Source organism: Ictidomys tridecemlineatus, chromosome 6 (genome assembly GCF_052094955.1).
Source record: "Ictidomys tridecemlineatus isolate mIctTri1 chromosome 6, mIctTri1.hap1, whole genome shotgun sequence".
NCBI classification, from domain to species: Eukaryota; Metazoa; Chordata; class Mammalia; order Rodentia; family Sciuridae; genus Ictidomys; species Ictidomys tridecemlineatus.
Genome location: NC_135482.1, coordinates 9485058 through 9506399, shown reverse-complemented (window position 1 = coordinate 9506399; position 21342 = coordinate 9485058). Strand labels below are relative to the sequence as shown.

Below are 21342 nucleotides of genomic sequence, written 5' to 3'. Positions count from 1 at the left end.
CAGGAGGTGGATTTTTGTTATTTATTTGTTTGCTCTTGGCTTCGAGGGAGGAAAAAGCGATATCCGAGGAGCAGGAACGGGAAACACCTGGGTCAAGGGTGGGGGGTGGATCCAGGACCCAAGGCTGTGACAGACCAGGGTCGGGGACCAGGGTGGAGGGCTGGATTCTTCCGGTAACTGCTGCCACTCACTTGAGCTTGAGAGAGGAGACCTGGAGCCCCCCCTTGACGCTCAGGTAGCTCAGGTGGCTGTAGCCCAGCCGGTTGGGAAAGGTCAACTCGTACCCATCTGGGAGCTCCACCTTGAACTCGTCACTGTGAAAGGCCAGGGTCACCTGCAGGGGAGGGAAGGTGTCAGGGAGCAGGAGGCTCCCTGGAAAGGGCCAGGGCTCCCCTCCCCCTGCGGGCCCTTGGCCTCACCTTGGTCTCTGACCCGGGGCTGAAGCACAAGTGACTGTCGCGATGCTCTTTCCCCCAGCTGCCGTCCCGGGAGTTGCAGACGATGGTGGATTCCTTGAAGCGTGGGTTAAAATGCAGGCCCAGCTTATCTGTCCCCTGGCCCAGGTTAATCACAAAGCTGCAGGGGAGGGCGACAGGTGGCATCTAGGGGCAGCCCTAGGTAAGGCAGCTTGGGTCAGGGCCTCGGCTGAGATCTGGGTGCTAGACCGAGGGAGTCAGCCTCGGTGCTATGTGACATGTGCCATTCGGAGCAGAGACCAAGGCTGCTGGGGCAGTAGCTGATGGTGACGGTTGAGAAATCAGGGGTGGCTGTCATGGGGAGAGGGCTGCTGCCTTAGATCTCTGAAGACATTAAGGTTGACCATAAAGAGCAGTCGGCCTACAGGGATGAGCCTCCTGTCACTGAAGGTATGCCACCAGGGGTTGGTCTTGGCAGGATCACTACAGGAGCCTGGGTTGGACCTTTGGGGAGCCCGAGAGTGGGCATCCTGGGTGGTGGGCTTCTTCACGCAGAGGCAGGTCTCAGGCCTGCATTTCTGCAAACTTGAGTGATGAGGCGGGAGAAAGGACTCCTTTATCTCTAGGCTCCTACTTCACACATCTGCCCACCACTTTCCCAACCCAAGGGGGCAAAGTTCAGTCCAAGAAATGCCCAAGTTAGCCAGGCACACGCTTGTAATCTCAGCAACCTCAGCCACTTTGCGAGGCCCTAAGCAACTTGATGAAACTATCTCAAAATGAAAAGGGCTGGGGTTCAACGCCCGGTATCAGAAAAGGAAGAAAGAAATGCCAGTATCGTCCTGCAGACTTGAGAGCCTGGAGCAGGTGGTGAGGGAGGTGGGCCGGTGGCGCCCCCTGGTGGCCGTCTCCAGGGGCTCGGGAAAGGCCGGCTGGGGTCCTTCCGCTGGGTTAACAGAGCTGCGACCCTGGGGGTTGGCCCTGCACACAGGCACGGACGCCAGGGGGCTGGGGGAGCCCCAGGGCTTCTCCCCCCGCCCCTTCAGTGGCTGCTGGGGCCAGGGAACAGCACGTGGGTGCTCGGGTGTGAAGGCAGGTCCTGACCCAGGAGTGTGGGAGGGAGCCAGGGTGTCAAAAAGACCCCTAGGCTTGAAGTCACCCTGCGCTGACCACGCCCGGGGCGGTCCGGCCTGTTCCCGCTCCCCGCACCTCGCTCACCCGTCAGCTCCGTCCGCGATCCTGCCCTTGATCTTCAAGGTTGTCCCCGGTTCCAAGTGCAGATTTGTCATCTCCAGTTCTCCCTGGGCCCGGAGAGAAGCACTCCATGAAGAACTCAGAGGCCCTCCACGGCCCCCTCTGCTGGTGACGCCACCAACTTCCTATCCAGTCGGACCGTGATCCCCCTGCCCAAGGGAGAGCCCGGGGCTGCAGGGGGGGACGGTGGGATCCAGGCTTCCCAGCGGCCCCGCGGCCCTCTCTCCTTGGCCCTCCACCCAGCCCGACTAGGGAGCCGCTGAGGCCCAGCAGGGAAGCCTCCCTTTGCCCACCAGAACCCGGGGATGCAGAGATGATGCAGAGCAGGACTGTGTCAGCAGCCAGCCGGCCTTACCCCACCCCCGTTGGGAACCTACAGAGCCTTCCAAGTCCTCTGTCCCAGTGGGTCCATCAAAGGCCGCTCCAGACCCTCTTCCCCCGTCCGTGGAGCAGGCTGCGGGGGTATTTTTATTAAAGAGCCCTTGCGGGCGGAGCCCACCTAGCAAGCTCGAGGCCCTGGGTTTGATCCCAGCAAAAGAAAAGAAGGAAGTTGCTAAGTGCCCTGTGACAGATGCTGCCAGGCCCGGTGGTACCAGCGGCCACCTTCAGGCTGATAGCCGAGGGTTCCTGTTTGCGAAGCCCCAAGCATAGAGCCTGGCCCACGGGCAGGCAGATCCAGGGGCCACTGTCATGGTCACTCCCTCCTTATTTGGCATCTCCTTCCCCTCTTCCCCGGGGCCTGGGACATCTACACTCTGATGGCGTCGTCCCTCTCCTGATGGTTAATGGGAGGTCCTCAGACCCAGGCTTCCAAAGCTCAATACCCAAGACTCAGAAAATGTCCATCTACATGTCCCTGATGGGAGCCGCAGGGCGGGGCTGGACAGGCACCAAAGACGGAGCACCCAGGGCAGAGCTTGGTGGGAGCTCGCCCCCCGGAGGAGGAACAGGGGAGGCGCGCCCAGCCTACCCCCAGAGAAGGCGGAGCCCAGGAGCGCGGAGCCATCCTGGTGGGCGCTGGGACCGCTGGACCCGCTGGGTGGGACTCTCGGGTTGTGACTGTATGGCGCTGGGCAGCCTCCCTGGCCACTGATGCCAGGAGCTCCCTTCCCCCAGCTGTGACAATCGGAAATGGCTCCAGACAATGCCCAGTGTCCCCTGGGGGCCACATTTCCCTGCTTTAGGAACAGTGGGGTTTGGAGGCGGAGGCTTAAGCCCTCAGATTCAGGCTTAATAACAGCTTTTTTTTTTTTTAATTGTACCAGGGATCGAACCCAAGCCCTTTTTTATTTTTTATGTTGAGACAAGATCTCCCTAAGTGGCTTAGGGCCTTGCTAAGTGGCTGAGGCTGGCCAGGAACTTGTGATCCTCCTGCCTCAGCCTCCCGAGGTGCTGGGATTGCAGGCTGGGCCACCAGGCAGAACCTTGCTGAATGCAGCAGCCACACCCAGGCTTTGGGGCCGCGGACTGGAGGCAGGTTCTCTCGGCCTCTCACTGACAGACAGAGGTGGTCGTCCCTGTGCACACACACCTGACACCAGCTGCCAGGAGCCAGCCCCCTCCCCGGCACCCTGGGACCGTCGGGGTGGGTGGGGAGAGCTGGGACTGAGGTGGGAGGAACACCCCCCACCTCCTGGGGGCTTCCTGACCAAACAGGGAACCCAAGCCCCTGAGGGTAGGGGTGGGGCTGCTGCAGGTCAGCAGCACAAGGTCAGGGGTGCATTTGGACAAAGAGGGGTGCTAGGGCCTGGTGCGTGTGCACTTCCAGGACCCTTTTCCCCACTCAACGAAATCTAAGGCCCAGGGGGAGACCGGGAGGCAGAACCAGGGGAGAGGGGTGGGCAGTTCAAGTGACCTGGGGCCAGCCTCATCCTCCTTTGGCCTCAAATTCCCCATCTGTAATAAAAGGGGTTTGCACTAAGTGGTGTCTGGAGGAGGAGGAGGAGGGATGGGGTGACAGAGGGAAGAGAAGACCAGGGGTCTCCAGATCACAAAGGCAAAAGTCTCTCCCAGAGACACAGGCAAGGACAGCGCAGGGACCCCGGTCAGGTTCATGTCCTGCATGGTACTCGCACTGGCTTGGACAGTGTCCTGCCAAAACTCATATCCACCTGGAACCTTCAAAGGTGACCTATTTGGAGTAGGGTCTTTGTGGCTGTAATCAAGATGGGGTTGAACCAGGCGCAGTGGGGAAAGCCTATTATCTCAGCCACTCCAGAGGCTGAGGCAGGAGGATCGTAAACTTGAGGCCAGCCTCAGAAACTTAGCAGGGCCCTAAGAAACTTAGCGAAACCCTATCTCTAAATAAAAAAATAAAAAAGTTTGGGGCTGGGACTGTAGCTCAGTGGCAGAGCACTTGCCTCGCACATGTGAGGCCCTGGGTTCGATCCTCAGCACCTCATAAAAATAAACAAGTAAAATAAAAGCATACTGTAGTATCCATCCATCAATCCATAACAAACAGGCATGGCGGCACACCCTGTGACTCCAACAGCTCAGGAGACTGAGGCAAAAGGACCGCAGGTTCAAAGCCAGCCTCAGCAACTTAGTGAGGCCCTAAGCAATTCAGCGAGACCCTGTCTCTAAATATTTTTTTAAAAGGGCAAGGGGGGGTGGTCCCCAGTTAAAAAAAAAAAAACAAAAAAAGATGAGGTCATCCTGGAGTAGGGTGGCCACTAAACCCAGTGCCGCTGATGTCCTGGCCAGAGGAGGGGTGTTTGGACACAGAGGCCACTGTGTGAGGTAGGACGTCACTCAGTGTGCAGCTGCAGGCCAAGGATCGCCAGCCACCACCGGAAATGGAAAGAGACAGTGGGACGCCGGCCCAGAGCCCCAGGAGAGCGTGCCCGGCCCACACCTGATATCAGACATCTTTAGAACTGGAGAGAATGGACATTCTGAAGCACCCCCCCCATTTGGTGGTACTTGGTGCCAGCGGCCCCATCTAATCCCCAGAGGGTGCCATCGGATTCCCTCCCACAGATCAGGGAGACTGAGGCTCAGAGGGGGTCAGAAACGGGTCCAAGGCCAATGGGGGGGGCCTGCCAGAAGACCCACCCAATCCCCCCCCCCCCCCCCCCCCGCAGTTCGCAGATTGTGACCTTGGCCAGTTAGATCCCAGAGCCTGGGTTTCCTGTTTTCCTGATTGTTTGGGTGCTGATGGTGGGGTCCAGCCTTGCCCAGGCTGAGCACCCCCCACCCCACGCTGAGTTACAGCCTCAGCCCCGAGCCTCAGCTTTTCCTCTTTCTCAAGCTCAATGGACGGTAGCGGTCAGCAGCATCGTCATCATTATTACTGACGAGGTACCTGAGGCGAGAGAGGGGACACACAGGCCCAGGCTCCCAGGGGAGGGCGGTGGCCGAGGGATCAGGGTGCCTGGGCTGGGGCTGGGGAGACCGTCTGGCCAACTTCTCTGCCAGGTTGGAGGGGAATCGCAGTGACACTGAACCCAGAGCACCCTCCCCAGCCCTCCCAGGCAGAGACGTGGGCCTCCGCGGGCTGGCATCCTCACCGACATGGTGGCCTCTCTTGGTGACAGCTCCCGGCCGTTCCCAGTCGCTGAGCTCAGGTTCCCACCCCGTGGTCAACCTTTATATCCCAGAATATCACACATTAACTGCCCCAAGGCCATAAATGAGGACTTTGGCCCTGTGTTCCCAAGTCGCCCCCTGCCTGTCCCTCCAGGCACCCAAAGCAGAGCCTCCAAGGCTCCCCGCCCCACCCACCTCCCTCCAGCTCAGCCGCCCTCTTGGGTGCTCCCAGAGCCCTCATGGGAAGCGGCCGCAGCTCTGCCCCCGCACAAACCACACACACCCCGGGCTTGGCAGGCCACCAGCCGTCCACTGAGCCGGCTTCCTCGGCCACAGAGAGCAACTTGCCTAGAAAAGCCGCCCAAGCTGCTGATTTTCTCTGATGTCATGATTCGCTTGGAGCGTCTCTTATTCTCTTCTCCCCTGATTATGTTTCTGTTCGTGTTTGGGAAGTTTTGAAAGCAATATGGGGTAAATCCAAAGAAAGCGTCCCAAAGTATCGACCACCCTTAAAAGTGGAAGAGGAGGCCAGGCGGGGTGTTGCCTCCCCCTAATCCCACGGCTCAGGAGGTTGAGGCAGGAGGATTGCAAGTTTGAGGCCAGCCTCAGATGCTTAGGCCCTAAGCAACTTAGCGAGGCCCTGTCTCAGAATACAATATAAAAAAAGCAGGGGTGTCTGTAGGTCAGCGATCACACGCCCCTGGTGCCATACCTGGCACCAAAAAAGTAAGAAAGAAAAGCCAAGGAGAGAGCAGGAGGCTTGGGAGGTGCGGCAGGTGGGAAGGCTCTGCCCTTTGTTTCTATTTCTTAGTAACCTACGTGACGGGCTTAATGAAGACAGAGACGCAACTGAGCAGAAAAACAGCCCGGACTCTCCCGCCACCAGGAGGAAGCGGGCCCTGCTCGCGGCATCGACCCATTTCCTTGCCAGTGCTTTTCCGTGTGTTTTATTGTAGGCGTCCCCCGCCTGCGCGACTATCCATCCACTTCACTCAGGAAAACGGAAAACCCACAAATCGACATATTCCAGAACTCTATTTCAATGACTGGGAAATATTCTGACTTTCAATGGCTCCACTTACTGAACCAATTCCCTTCTGCGGGGCATCTACATTAATTCTAAATTCTCACTACGTAAAATACGGCCACAGCGGGTGAGGGGGCGCACACCTGTCATCCCAGCGGCTCAGGAGGCTGAGGCAGGAGGATGGAGAGTTCAAAGCCAGCCTCAGCAACTTGGTGAGGCCCTAAGCAGCTCAGAGAGACCCTGTCTCTAAATAAAATACAAAATAGGGCTGGGGGTGTGGCTCCATGGTCCAGTGCCCCTGAGTGCAATCCCAACACTAAAAAAAAAAAAAAAAAAAATTAATTTAATTTAATTTAAAAAAATATGCTACATGACGTCAACGCGCACACGGAGTTGGGCTGCACCCCGACAGATGGTGTAGGGCAGACTCCCGGAGGGACAGCGTTTCTGGAGCTCTGGGTTTGGTGGCCCGACGTGATCCTGGGGAGTGGGCGGGGGCCACTCTGCGGGGCTGGGAGCCCGGCCCTGTGAGGGGCGTCCGGTGCCAGGAGCGGTGGGCGGCTCCCTGCCCAGTGCTCCCACGGGACACCACCTCAGCTCCCTGCCAGCCCGAGAGGGGGGTGTTTCAATGACTGGGAAATATTCTCTTGCCCACAAAGAAGTTGATCCTTCCTGGGCCCTTCTCCCGGGGCCAGCGCCAAACAAGATAAGGGGTTTCAAGTGCTCCCGGTGGAGCCGCCCTCAACAGAAACGGGCATTTTTCGGATTATAACAGCGATGCGAGCGCCGCACCGGGTTTGGGAAACGACAAAGTTGAAAAAAAAAAAATCTTCAAGTTCACTTGTTTGGAAAGCATGCCCCGGTGTGGGGGGTGACTGGGGGCAGAGTTACGGCCTCTGTGCCAGGCCCCGGGCACCGACCCCAGCCAGAAAAGAGGGAATCTTCAAAGACCCAGGAAGCTGGCCATGCTGGCTCGTCCTGTGCTTTTCTGGGTGTATATTTCACATCAATGAAAAAAAAAAATTTTTTTTCAAAGGAAAAACTATAAGAGGAAGAGCCTCAAAATCCCTGGCCCCCGCCCCTCCCATCCAGCCCTCTGAGTTGGTAGCTTCTTTTTTATTTGTACCAGGGATTGAACTCAGGGGCACTCCACCACTGAGCCACATCCCCAGCCCTGTTTTGTATTTTATTTACAAATAAATAAAATTATTGTTAATGCAGTCTCCTTGAGTTGCTTAGGGCCTCACTTTTGCTGAGGCTGGCCTTGAACCTTGGATCCTCCAGCCTCAGCCTCTGGAGCTGCTGGGATTGGGGGTGATCTCCTCCGTACCTTTTTAAAATATTTTATTTAGTGACAGGGGCTCACTGAGTTGCTCAGGGCCTCGCTGAGTGGCTGAGGCTGGCTTTGAACTCTGGATCCTCCTGCCTCAGCCTCCCAGAGGCTGGGATCTTGGGCATGTGCCCCTGTGCCCGGCTTAAGTGGCAGCTTTGGAAGGCTGGGATCCACCCAGCCGAGCACCTTGTCCAGCTCTTGTCCCAGGAGACCCACACGGGATTCTCAGGGGATCTTGGCTGTCTTCCCCCTTCCCAGTGGGAACTCAAGGCCCCAGACCCACAGGGGCAGGCAGTGGCGGCCCCCAGCTCCTTCCTGAGCAAGGGGAGCCTGGAACTCCAGCATGGTGACCTCCACCCCTCCCTGTGGTGGCCCTGTCTCCCTAGACACACCCCTGGTGACCTACTCCCCGGGAGTGCAGGTGGGGCCCGTGACTTGATTCTCCCTAAAAGAATCCTAGCAGACGGCACAAGTGACAGATGTCACTTCTGAGGTCAGCGCGGGGCTTGGACGTTCCCGTCAAAAGTCATGTTGACATTGAGTTGCCACAGGAGGGGACTGAGAGGTCGGCCCTGTGTGACCTCAGGCATGAGAAAGACACCCAAAGAAGAAAGGGAGAGACGTGCAGGGCACAGCGCGCACACCTGTGAGCCCAGTGACGCGGGAGGCTGAGTCAGGAGGATCGGGAGTTCAAGGCCAGCCTCAGCAATTTAAAATCGAAAACAGAAAAAGGGCAGGGTTGTGGCTCAGTGGTTAAGAGCCCCTGAGATCAATCCTCAGTACCCTCCCACCCCCCAAAAAAAGAGGTGAGACCTCAGAGATGGGGTATTGCTGTTATGGCAGGAGTAGGCGGTGGCTGATTCCAGGATGAATCTGGGGGCTGGTGATGTGACTTGGCCAGCATGCCCAAGACCCTGGGTTCAGCTCTCAGCAGCACCGAAAAATAAGGATGAGAGCCGGTGCCGTGGTGCACGCCTGTCATCTCAGCAGCTAGGGAGGCCGAGGCAGGAGGATGGCAAATTCGAGGCCTGCTTCAGCAACTTAGTGAGGCCCTAAGAAACTTCGTGAGACCCTGTCTCAAAATCAAAATAAAAAAAGGGCCGAGGATATGGCTCAGTTTTCTGTACCTTGGTACAAAAAAATAAATAAATGCTGGGAAAGACGGGTTCAGCCATCGGTCCCCACACGGTGCCCACTTGTCCGTCTGCTCGTCGTTGTCCCAGCCTGGGGCACCCTGACACAGCAACAGAAAATGGACTGAGGCAGGTGGCCCCTCTCTCTGCCCTGCTCCACGCCTGATGCTTCCAGCCCACCTCCGTGGAGACCGGGGCTTGCCCGCGGCTGTGTGGGTCAAGGATCATCTCTTGTTTTGCTTTCTTCGTTATTTTCTTCCTTTGTGTTGACTGACTTTTTCCTTTGACTTTTATTTCATGACTCCCGGTGTCTTGAGATGGACCGCTTCATGCGTTAAGTCTTCATCTTCCTCTTCACTAACAAATCCACTTTAGGGCTATCAGTTTTCCTAGGAGTGCCACCGCGGCCACCTGTGATAGGCTTTGAGACGTTCTGCTCACTGTTCTAAGGATCATCCTTGAATCAGTCCGATGGCCAAAAAGTCGTGCTTCGCGCTCAAAAAGCGCCGCACACCACGTATCGACGACTTGCTGAATAACAGAAATCACATTAATCGTCATCATCACCGTTGGGAGGAGGATCGGCTGAGGAAAGGATGCGGCGGAGAAACCGGAGTCTTTTTGCAGAATCATGATCTTCAATACCCCCGCTGGCCATGCTGCTTGGGTCGATGCACAGTGGGGACGAAAACGGCTACAGAGGCAGGGTCCTAGGACTCCGTGATGCTCTCTTCCTAAGCTGCCCTAGATGAGCAGGGACCGGGGCCGGCAGGGAGGACATCACCCACATGTCCTCAAGGGTCTCCCTGTTGTAAACACAAGCACATGCATGACTTTAATCGAACGGCAGGATGGAGGGCGTCCATAGAAGGAAAGTACAAAATCCAGCCCAGTCTTGAAGAGACCAAGCCCAGGGGGCAGATAGCTTGGGCAGGAGAAATAACCAGAAAACCACTGACCCCCCTTGGTGGAAGGCCTCAGGCTTCCCAGGACCCTGGGGCAACAAAGAATCCTCTAAGGTCCTATGAGGAATCTTGTTTCCACCACTTCCTTGCTGTGTGACCTCAGGCCAAGTTAGTTAACCTCTCTGAGTTCAGCTTTCCTTTTCTGTACAATGAAAGAGCAAGCGTTGAGAGGATAGAAGGAAACAATCACGAGTACTTAACAGCTGTTATTTAAGATTAGGATCGGCGCACAGAGCCTCATCCATGGCCCTACTTTAGAGAACCATCGAATGAGCTCATCAATATTGTACATGAACCTTTTTTCAACCCAAAATTTCATTTTTTTTCTTCTGATTTAATAAAAAATCAAACCTCTTTGGTGTCAAGGGCCTGAGGCAGCTGATTTGCTAAGACTGATGGAGAAGTGGGTCTTGTGGCTTCTGGGAACCCTCACCCCCGCCACCTGCTCTTGGGGGACTTTGGTCCCCGGTGCCAGAGAGTCTATCTCCTTTCCTCTTTCCTCCCAGAGAACAAACAGATCCACACCTCACGACACCTGTCACCCGGCCCCTCCCAGATGGCCTCCTTCAGAGCAGATGGAGGGAGCTTTGGGCATCCAGTGGGTCAGTGACAAGTCCAGGCTCTGTCATCTAGAAGCTGAGTGGCAGGTCACTTAGACCCTCAGTCTCTTCATCTGTGAACGAGAGCTGAAAGCACCTTTTTCCGATGCAGTTGGGAAGATTTTTTTTTTTAAATTAAAGATGCAGATACCTGCCTTCCCTCCGGGAGGACGTCTAAAAGGTCCTGACTGTGTCCGCGGAGCACACTCCCTTGCTCCAGGGAGGATCGGGGAAGCCAGGGTCCGTCCTCCCACGACTGAAGCTTAGGGTAGAAGAAAGATGCTGGCAGGTGGCAGCAGGCAACGGTGGCGCCCAAGGAGCCGCCCAGGGACTGGACAGGTGTGCTCCATCTCTGCCAATCCAGCCCTCGGGTCTGCAGCCTCTCTGCCGCGAGTCCCCCGGCACCGAGTGTCCGCCGTTAGGATGCTTCTGAGGCCGCAGCTCGGGCCCAGCCGGATGAGCCCACTAAGCCCTCTCAAGGCCCTTGGCCATGGTCTGAGTGTGTCCCCAGAGTTTCCCGTGTAGGGAACTGAGCCCCCGAGTCAGACCTGATGTTATTTGGAGTCACTAGGCTCAGATGAGGTCCTCAGAAGAGGAAGAGATCCCAGCCCAGTGTGTTGGCTCTGTCCTGCCCGGTGACACCCGGTGCCAGTTACCACGCAGCAAGGAAGTCCCAGCGAGCACTGCGGGGGGGGGGGGGGGCGCCGTGGCGGAGCGCTGACCTTGAAGGCACAAACCGCAAACCCTGGGTGCGGCAGGCGGCAGCGCCGGGCTCTGAGACCTCTTGGCCCCCAGAACCATGAGCCCAATCCCTTGTGTTCTGTGCGTCTCCATCTTCCTGACCTGGGGACTGAACTCAGGGCTTCATGCTGGGCAAATGCTCTTCCACGGGATGCACCCCTTTTTAAGTTTATTTGAAGACAGGGCCTCGCTAAGTTGCTGAGGGTCTTGCTAAATTGCCGAAACTGGCCTCAAACTTGTGATCCTCCTGCCTCAGCCTTCTGAGTTGCTGGGATTACAGACATGCACCATCCGCTTGGCTGTGATCTTCTGTGGTTTATAAATCATCCAATCTTGGGTGTTTTGTTATAGTCACAGAACAGGCCACAAAAGACTTCAGAGGACCCGGCTTCATAGGCCCGGGACCTTCCTTGTTTCACCTGATCACCGGGTTCTGTGGCTGCTGAGCTGGCCACCCGCCTCCCCAGAGTCCCTCCAGGGTCCCTAGAGCCCTAGGGTCTTCTTACCTACCTGGAAACAGGACTATCCTTGAGGGAGGGCGGGGTCACCCCAGCCTTCCCTGCTTCCTCCCACATCCTCCCACTGCCCCCCCCCCCGGGGGTCTTTGTAAAGTGTCAAGGGCAACACCCCACTCTGCTCCTTTAAGACCTCTGGCAGCCAGCACAGCAGCACAGGCCTGTCATCCCAACAGCTCAGGAGGCTGAGGCAGGAGGATCTCTAGTTCAAAGCCAGCCTCAACTTAGCGAGCCCCTGTGTCTAAATAAAATACAAAGGGGGGGGGGTGGTGGGGATGTGGCTCAGTGGTTAGGTGCCCGGGGTTCAAACCTCGGTACCAAAAACAGAAACTACAGAAACCTCCAGCAGCTCACCCAGAACAAAACCCAAGCCCCTTCTGGGTGACAAGGTGTGCGCCCTCTGGTCCTGGTCACCCTGCAGCCCTCTTCCACCCACCGGCTCTGCGGCCACCACCACCTCTGGTCTCCTGCGATCAGAGCTCGACTCTGCGGTGGCTGTCCCTCCCCGAAGCTCCCCCTCGCGGGTGGCTGGGTCTCGTCCTCATCGTGGGGACCTAAGCCCAGAGGTGCACCCCCCCCCCCCCCCCCCCGTGCACACCAGGCGCTGGCGGTATGTATACAAGAGACCAGTGTCCACATCTGTCCCTAGAAATCACACAAGTCACCCTGCTTCGGGGGACCTGGGGTGCGGCCTCACGGAGGAGAGACCCTGCCCCCAAGCCCAGCTCCTCCACCCGGCCCAGGGCCCGGGGCTTCCTGTGGCCACCAAGACTGCCCAGGGACAGTGGGCACCGGGCAGAGGGGAGGGCTCTCGCAGGAAGGTCCCCAGGGAGCCTGTGGTCCTCTTAGTGACTCCTGTCCCTGGGGACCTCCTCACTGCAGCTGGCCACGGAGGATCCACACCGCTCACATGTGCGGCCCTTCCCCAGGGAATCCGACCTCCTCGCCTTCGCAGCCACCTTTTCCAAGTGGCCAGGTGGCCCAAGGACAGTGTCAGACAGCATTCAGCCCTTACGATGACCTCCTGCGCCCAAAGCCCCCGGCTCCGCTGGTCACTAAACTCCACATAATTCATGCATTTTTTCCTAAGAATGTGACGGCCCGGGGACAGGCGTATTTGGTGTTCGTTGTCACCAGGTGATGTGACAGCCCTGTTCCATCTGATCCTCACCTGCTCTCCTAAGGGCTGCCCTGCCTGTTGGATGGATGAGGAGACTGAGGGTCCGAGAGTCGGGTGCCTTGCTGGGCAGATGGCGGCGCAAACAGCAGGTCCCCGGCCTCCTGCATCCCCGCTGCCTCCAGGGGCTGGACACAGAGTCCAGAAGGAGCCTCTCGTCCTGGGCAGAATTCTAGTCTCCCAGTCCCTCCCTTTCCTGTCTTTGTGCCCTGTGTCCTCAGCTCTGTCCCCAGGAGTTGAGTTTTACGAAGAGAAAAGAGATCTCACCTGAGGTCTCGCCTGAGCCTATTTCCTTGGTAGACAATTGACACCTCTTTGGTTTTTTGTTTTGTTTTGTTTTCTTCTCTTTCCACATTTTTATTAGTGCATCCTAGCTGTAAGGATGGGATTCATTGTGACATGTTCAACAGGCACCCAATAGCAATGTAATTTTGCCAAATGGCTCCCCAGCGCTCCCCCTCCCTCCTCGCCTCCCACCCACGACCCATTTAGTTAAAAAAAAAAATCAAGATTCCAGCCCAGGTGCGGGGGCACACCCCTGTAATCTCAGCGACTGGGGAGGCTGAATCAGGAGATTCATAAATTCAAGGCCAGCCTCAGCAACTTATGGAGACCCTGAGTCTAAATAAAATATAACCAGGGCTGGGGATGTGCTCAGTGGTGATTCACCCCTGGGTTCAACCCCGGTACCAATCAATCAATTCAATCAAAAGACAGAAGGTAAAAAAACCCAAGTGATGTCAGAAACGGGTGAGGTGTGGACATGCCCTACGCCAGGGGTGACCCCTTGGGAGTAGGTGTCGGTAGCAGAAGGAAGACCCAAGGCCGCCGGTGCTCTGTTCCCGTTAGGGCAGGCGACTCAGAGACGGGAAGTGCAGTGGGGGCGCCCAGAGCTGGGCGGGGGAGGGTGGCTATTGTTTAAAGGGCTGCTCCAGGCGGTGGAATGGAGCGTGCAGATGGCCGCAGGACTCTGTGAAGGTAATTAATGCTGCTGAATTGTGCCCTTAAGTGGGACATTGACGTGACATGTCCTTTGCCACAATTTTTTTTTAGATTATTAATATCCTATTCCAACTTAGGCAGATCACATGGTACATGAATCCAATCTCAACAAAGCTATTTTTTAAAACCAGGGTGTCCCTGAGGTTCGAAATGGCAACTTATTTTCCTTGCATTTCCTTTTAGGGGCCCCAGCAGTGAGACCAATCCCCACCCAGCCTCAGGCTGCCGCCTCCTCCAGGCTTTGCAGAGGCCGGTGGGTGAGGTGTTGGAGAGGGTGGCGTCTGTCTCCCCCTGCTGGCCATGAAGGGGATGACCTCAACTAAGAAGAAAAATAGCTTGTCCTTAGCTAAGTAGCTACTTCTTAAAAAATGAGAAAGGAAGACATACATTTGATGAAAAACCACTTTACACAGCTCAAAAGGAACCTGCAGGGAGAAGCAAGTTGCCCTCTTACGAGTCCCCACAGACACCCAGAAGCCAATCCCTTCTCGTGCTTCCTTCCAAGAATATTCCACGGGCCACACAGGTGACCACATGCTCTACGCACAGTTCTGTTCCCTGATTTTATTCTCTTAATATATCCTGGAAGCCCGGCTTGGCGATGCCCACCTGTAATGTCAGGTACTCAGGAGGCTGAGGCAGGAGGATCACAAGGTCAAGGCCAGCCTCAGCAACTTAGCAAAACCCTCTCTTAAAATAAAAAATTAAAAGGGTCGGGCATGTAGCTCAGTGGTAGAGCGCCCCTGGGTTCAGTCGCCAGCACCGCAAAACAGAAACAAAACATAAAAACGGTATATCTTGGATACTGCTCCATACCCACCTCCGTCTGTTTGGGGCGGGTCTCCTGCTGGTGGGTGGCATTGTTTCCAGTGGTTGGCTCTGTCTGTATGTCTGTCTGTCTGTCCTGTTGTGTTGTTATTGTTGGTGTTCTGTCCGGGGTGCTGGAGATGGAACCCCAGGCCTTGAGCACTCCAGGTGAGTGCCCTACCACTGAGCCACACCCCCGCCCTGGCTTTTGCACAAAGCTGCACCTCCATCCTTGAATGCAGCCTTGCACCTGTGTGTCCTGGTTTCCAGGGGCAGGTCACACCCACTTTGTACACACACACCTTCACCTCCACCTCGCGGCAACCCCCGAAGTGCGATTACTATCTCCGTTGTGCAGAGGAACAAGTCCAGACCCAGGGTTGTGAGATGATGTGCACAAAGTTGCCCAGAATAAGGACTTGAGTCTCTGGACAGGGCTGGGGGGGGGCCATCAGCCTTGTGCGAGCCAGGAAGAGACACAACCCTCACCCCAGGGAGCGGGTTTGGCAGATGGAGGTGGGCTGGTTGGACCTATGCACAGTGTACAACTTGAACAACCTTTCACAGTGTCCCTGTGGTGTTCCTGAGTTGTCACCTAAAGGGGAATTGTGGATTTGGGTCTAAGGCTGGGGAAAAAGTGGTCGACCCATTTGCTTTCATTCATTTTCCTCCTTCCAGTCTCTACCTACGGAACCTCTGTGTGAGCAGGGCCCAAGGATGCACCAGGGCGAAGCAGTCATGGCCCCTAAGCTCACCCACGGCAAAAGGAAACTTGAAGTTGTTTAATGGCGGCAGAAGAAAGGACCACAGGATGAGGGACAGGTGACAGGACCCCACCTGGAGGTGGCACCTGCTCTGTGACTTTGGGTGAATCACTGCTCTGTTCTGGGCTCAGGTTAGGCTTGATCCAGCAGACTGCAAAACAACAGAACAGAGAATATCAGTGTGCTGGCGCCCAGGTCGCGTGAGAACTGTTACAGGAAACTCGATTGGTGTTTTCTACAGACTGTGCTTACGGTCTCTGGCACAGATGGAGTCACCATGAAGCCTGTGAAGACAGCATCAATGCCAGGGCCCTTCGAAATCGGGAGCAGCCCTAGAAACACGTTTGCAAGGTCACATGTTACACAATTTGCAGAAGCAGGCGCATCGAGTCACGGTCGGTGAGGACGACGTTCCCTTTCCACTGACCCACACTTTCCCTTGCAAGGCCATACCCGAGTGGCGGCGGCATTTCTGAAACGTGACTAAGGAGGCTGAGTTAGTCACACGTCTGGTTTGAAGTTAGTGGGTTTCAGTTGCGAGGCTGGCAGCCACCTAGGAACAGCTCCATAGTCACCGCCGTCCTGACATGGGAACCGGCCTCCAGAAACTCGGGCACCTGACTCATTGGGTATCCTGACGCGGAGTCACTGGGTAACCACCGGGTCCGTCCCAGGCGCCCGGCAGGGGAGGAGAAGGAGATCCGCCCCGCGTGGAGCTGGATGGGAGGCTGCGGAGAATTCTTCCAGTTATCCGTGGCCATCGGAACGCCGTGCCTAGGGGAACACAGTGGAGGACGCAGCCTGCGTGGTTCTGAGCACAGCCCGGGCTAGTCTACCTTTTGTTAGAAATCATGTGCAATAGAGTTTATCAGAGCACCTCTGTCACATAGCACTAGAGCAGTACTGTGACTAGCAAGTGTGATGTCCTGTGAATGTTTTATTTTTATACTGGAGATTGAACCAAGGGGTGTTTTATCCCTGAAACCCATCCACAGCTCTTTTTTATTTTGAGACAAGTTCTCCCTAAGTTGCTCAGGGCCTCCCTAAGTTGCTGAGGCTGGCCTTGAACTTTTGATCCTCCTGCCTCAGCCTCCCAAGTCATTGGGATTACAGGCGTGCGCCACCGCACCCGACCTAATGACTATCTTATATGTTATAATACACTCGGGTTGGGTCTTAGCATGTGACACATTACCAGTACAGATTCTAAAGCTGAGAAAAGCCTTTATAATATTAAAAAATAATAATAACGAATGTTTTCTAATCGATCATGTTAGCAAGTTGACTTTGTCTTTCTCTTGGTAAACTCAGTAAAATCATTACTATATGACTGGGCATGATGGTGCGCACCTGTAATCCCAGCAACTCAAGAGCCCGAGACAGGAAGATGGCAAGTTCAAGGCCAGCCTGGGGGTGTAAACCCAGAGCAGTGACACATACCTGTCATCCCAGCGGCTCAGGAGGCTGAGGCAGGAGGATCACGAGTTCAAAGCCAGCCTCAGCAAAAGTGAGGCCCTAAGCCACTCAGGGAGACCCTGTCTCTAAACAAAATACAAAACAGGGCTGGGGGTGTGCTCAGTGGTCGAGAGCCCCTGAGTTCAATCTCCAGTAACAAATGAGCTCAAAACAAAAAAGACTGGGGGGCAGCTCAATGGTAGAGCATCCCTGGGTCCAATCCCCACTACCACACAAAAACTAAAATGGAATAATAAAAAAGAATAAAAATCAAACAGGCTGGAATGTGGCTGAGAGATAGAGTGCCACTGGATTCAGTCTCTAATGCCACCAAAAAGCCACAGTGCCATTTCATACAGCAGTAAGATCATTGCTGTGCAAACAGTGTGCAACTCAAACTCATATGAAAAAATATTATAGTGCATGTCAGGTAGCTGAGTGCAAACGTCTTGTTTGGATTAAATGGTTATGAATTTGTCACTTGTAAAGTTTGTCATTTATTTAGTTTATTTCTCACTGTAAATAAATACGTAATTCTCCATCAGTGGTTTATAGATGTTTGAAGAACGAATCACCAACTCCAGGTGCTACAGAATGTGAGTTGCACCTGGTCCCGTAAACTGCACTTCCTACATTGCACATCCCTCAAAAAAGATTGAAAAGCTCTGGATGAGGTAGATGAGCTCAATTCTTCTGCCAGCAACACGATTCTCTAAATTTGTGGGAACTGCACTGCTCCCCTCCCCCTAGCAGCTGTGACTCTGACAGAAAGACAAGGAAGTCCCTTCTGGAGCTTCTCCAAGTCCTTCTTGCTGTCCTTGGAGTCCTTGTCCTGCCAGAGGCATGGAGGCAAAGTGCCAGTGTGCAGAGTTGGGTGTGGGGTGGCGCGGTGGAGAGATGAGGACAGGGGCTTGGAAGTTTCATGTATGTTTGGGGGAAAGCTCCAAGCTAGGGAATGGAATTGAGGACCTCTGCTAGTGTGACAACAGTTGTCACTATTTGGAGCTTGCTTGCTTGCTTGCTTTTCTTTTTTTGAGAGTGGGTCTCCCTCTGTTGCCCAGGCTGACGTCGAATTTCCAGGCTCAGGCCATCCTCCTGCCTCAGCCTCCTTGGTAGCTAGGGCACCACCGCCGCCGGCTTTGGCGTTTTATTTTTAAACGTATTAAATACCTCTTGTGGTCTACAGGTTATTTCTAATCCTCCAGTAACTGGAGGCTCTGAGGTGAAGGGACACAACTGTGCTCCTCCCGCCCTGCATCCTGAAGAGGCTTCCCGCATACTGTCCTCCTCTGTTCCAGCTTGAGGAGAAGCTGGCTCGGTTTCTCCAGTGCCGCTGCCGGGCACCACCTTTGGCACCCTGCAGGCCCTCTCCGCAGGATATTGGGTGTCGCCCTTCTCTGCAGCACTTTGAATAACCCCAAAGGCGACCTGCGACGACACTGCGAGCTCACAGTTCCCTGGTGGATTGTGGCATTGTCCTGATCTGAAATGGTATTGTCCCTTCTGTGCTTATTAGACTACTAGAATGTGAATTCTACGAGGGCGGCGCCTTGCCTCTCTATTCACCCCGGGACGCCCGCTCCTGGCACAGGGCTTGGCATAAGGTGGGCGCTTTGCTTTCACTTGCTGAAAGTCAAACTCCCCTGGCCTAGAGCGCAGGAATGAATGGACCGCATCTGCCCATCAGCCAATTAGCGAGGGACAATATTTGCATATTGCCTTACTATTGGTGAGATCCAGAGTCCTAGTTTTCTTCTGGCCAATGAGGTGAGGGCCACGGTATCGGCCTCTGTGGCCACACCCACCCGGACCCGGAGACGGGTGGGAGTGGGGATACTCACCTACTGGGTGCCTCTTCACTTCCCAGACCCTTCTTCCTTCTCCCACTTAGGCTGGCACACAATGTGGTCACTGGCCAGTGAGGCTCCACCTGTTACACCTGAGCACTCACAGAGTAGAGGGTCTGATTTTAAAGACAAGGGCAGGGAAAGGCCGGGGACCGCAGATGACCCACACCGTGTAATCAGACCCTGGTACAAGTCCGCCTTTCCCTGGGAGCTCATCTCAGACCCTGCTCTTGGGAGCCTGAGCAGGCAGGTGCAGTGGGCTGGGAGACCACGCAGCACCCATTCCTGGTTCACAACCGCAGAGCCCAGGGGAATCTGGGTGCCCATGAAGAAAGCCAGCAGAGTAGACCAGCTGCACAATGAAAACCAAGCAGAACTTGGCCAGAGCACTCCAGCTATCTTCCTTAACCCCTCTGGACCTCAGTCTCCTCTATAAAGTGGGAAGGCTAATAGGTACCTCAAAGTACTGCACATTGTATATGCAAAATTCAAGGGGCACAGTAAACGAGTCAAGAAACGGTAGAAGTATTTTTATCATGGAATCAAAGTGAAACAAACTGTTTCACAGGAAGATCCCTACCTATCCACCCCACCATTCCAGAACTTGGAAAAGTCCGATGAACAAGTTCATTTCTCTAGTGGCCATAAATCTACTTCCCTCCCCCAAGAAATGGCCCAGTTTCCCTTGAACCAAATCTTACTTTTGCTGTTCCGTTATTTCAGGCAATCCAGATTTTCTGGGAAAGCATTAATTGCAAACAACCAATTAGTTCATCTTCTGTAGCACAGTCATTTATATTTGCACTGAATTTATAGTTCCTTCCATCTAAAGGTCATTGTTTTCAACAAAGATAATGTATTAAATGTACAGAGAAATTGAGTTGAATTTTAATACTTGATAAGCCTATTATTATTATTAATTTTTGCTATGAAAAGTATCCAACACAGGGTCTCATTCATGTTAGCCAAACACATCCCCAGCCCTTTGAGATTCTTTTGTTGGATAAAAAATGGCTTATACTGTGCATCCTAGTTCTGATTCAGAAATATAAGCCTTTTCCCTGTCCCCCGCACACGAGCCCAGGATTTGATGTGAATACATAAGTTCCAAGGGCTCTCCCATCTTGCTGGTGTCTGCTCTCTCGTTGGTCATCACTGGGACCTGAAATCATGATTCCTAGGATCAAGCGTGGACTTTGGGTACAGAGACTCAAGTCCAATTCAAATTCTGTTCTGTTTTTAGCTGTGTGACCCCAGAGCCTTGATGCTTACATGCTTCACTACCTTCCCAGGGGACGGGCACAGGCTCCTTCTCAGGGGAAATGTCAGCTCCTCAGGAGGAGTTGCCCAGGCCACTTCCCAGCGGGCTCCCGCCCTCCTCACACCAGCCCCTCTGGGTCCCTCCGTAAGTCCTCAGCGTGTCCCTCTGGTTTTCCAGTCTTCAAAGGCAGGGACTTGGTGTCATGCAGGCTTTCGTGATGGAGCCATGTGAGGACCTTGGCCAGCCACATTACTCAGGGCCTCAGATTTCTCAACTGTGAGATCTGCATGAGGGCTAAAGGGGACAATGACATCCACAGTTCTCTGTGCCCTTGCTTCTGGAGGTCTGTCTGGATGGGACGCATGAGCCAGGACTTGTCAGGGTCACAGGCTGAGGCAGTTCCCATGCTGCCCCATCTCCCTCTCCTCCCAGTTCTCAAGGACGCCTACCCGTCTTTCCTTTCCTCCTCGCCCCATCCTCACCAGCATTTCTGATGCTGGAGGGTTTTTCTGGGAAGGGGCTGAGGTGTGAATCCCTTGGAAGCCAGCAAGCGCCAGTGGTCAGAGCTGCAAAGACAGTTCAGCTTTACTCACCCCTCTCAAGGGCTCCCCAAGTCAGAGTAAACCCTTGCAAAGTGGGGGATGGTCAGGAACAACTGCCAGAGGCCAAAGTCCACATTTCCCATTTCCCGTGTTGGGTGGGCTCCATTCACTGGGCTCAGGTCCCCCTTCTGCATCTCCTCTCCTGACCCAAGTCTAGGCCAAGTCCTCCCTGCAAAAATCGGCTTGGGATTCTCCCTCCCCAAGCCCAGCTCCCCAGGGCAGCCCTAAAGGCTTTGTTAGGCCAGTGTGGTCTGCCCCCCCTTCACCTCCAGCTCTCTGGGCAACCTCGGACACAACCATTCATTCATATAATTTATAATATCGAACACTGTAGGGGAAGAAGGGCTTTCTCAGGCCCCCTAGAGTTCCTGGCTAGGTCTGAAATAAAATGGACAAAGACAGATGGACGGGAGAAAAGCATAACGAATTCATTTCATCCGTTTTATGTGACATGGGCGCCTTCAGAATGAAGACCCAAAGACCTGGGGGTGAACTCTGCATTCTGCTTAGGTTTTAAAAAAGCATCAAATCATAGAAATACGATGGGGCAAAAGGGTGTGATTTAATGGGGAGACTCAGTGGGACCCAGTGGACACCCAGTAAGGCCTGTCTGTTCCCACTTGGCCTCCCAGCTGGGAGGACGGTCTTGTGACCTATCACCAATTACAGGTCAGAGAATTTCTCTCTGGCAGCTCTTACACAGAAAGGAGTTATATTTCCAGGTTTTATGACTTGCTTTGGGGAAGGGCATTGGGGAAGAGGAATTCTAGTTTCCAAGATCCACGTTAGTGGGAAAGGGGAGAAGGAAAAAGGAGGACAGGAGGTCAGAAAGACCTTCCTTCGTGCCCTCTCAGGTTTCCTTCAGCCTGGGTGCCATACTGTGGGGTACCTGCTCTGAGCCCTAACGACTGCT

General features: G+C 54.7%; 1 protein-coding gene across 5 annotated transcripts in view; it reads right to left on the bottom strand.

Moving 5' to 3' along the window:
- Positions 1-7: 7 nt before the first annotated feature.
- The window catches only part of Lgals2 (galectin 2), a 24332-nt gene continuing 2997 nt past the window's right edge, over positions 8-21342 (bottom strand). The window contains exons 1-5 of one of the 5 annotated variants that reach the window (XM_078052781.1): positions 5183-5233; positions 4772-4977; positions 1635-1717; positions 420-576; positions 8-334 (exon numbers count right to left, since the gene is read on the bottom strand). In XM_078052781.1, coding sequence (XP_077908907.1) covers positions 188-334; positions 420-576; positions 1635-1705 — 375 coding nt within the window. In that variant the 5' untranslated portion in view covers positions 1706-1717; positions 4772-4977; positions 5183-5233 and the 3' untranslated portion in view covers positions 8-187. Of the gene's footprint in view, positions 335-419; positions 615-1634; positions 1820-4771; positions 4978-5182; positions 5329-21342 lie in introns of those variants that run through there. The other 4 variants (XM_040278319.2, XM_078052782.1, XM_013357284.4 and 1 more) reach the window with 4 other exon arrangements.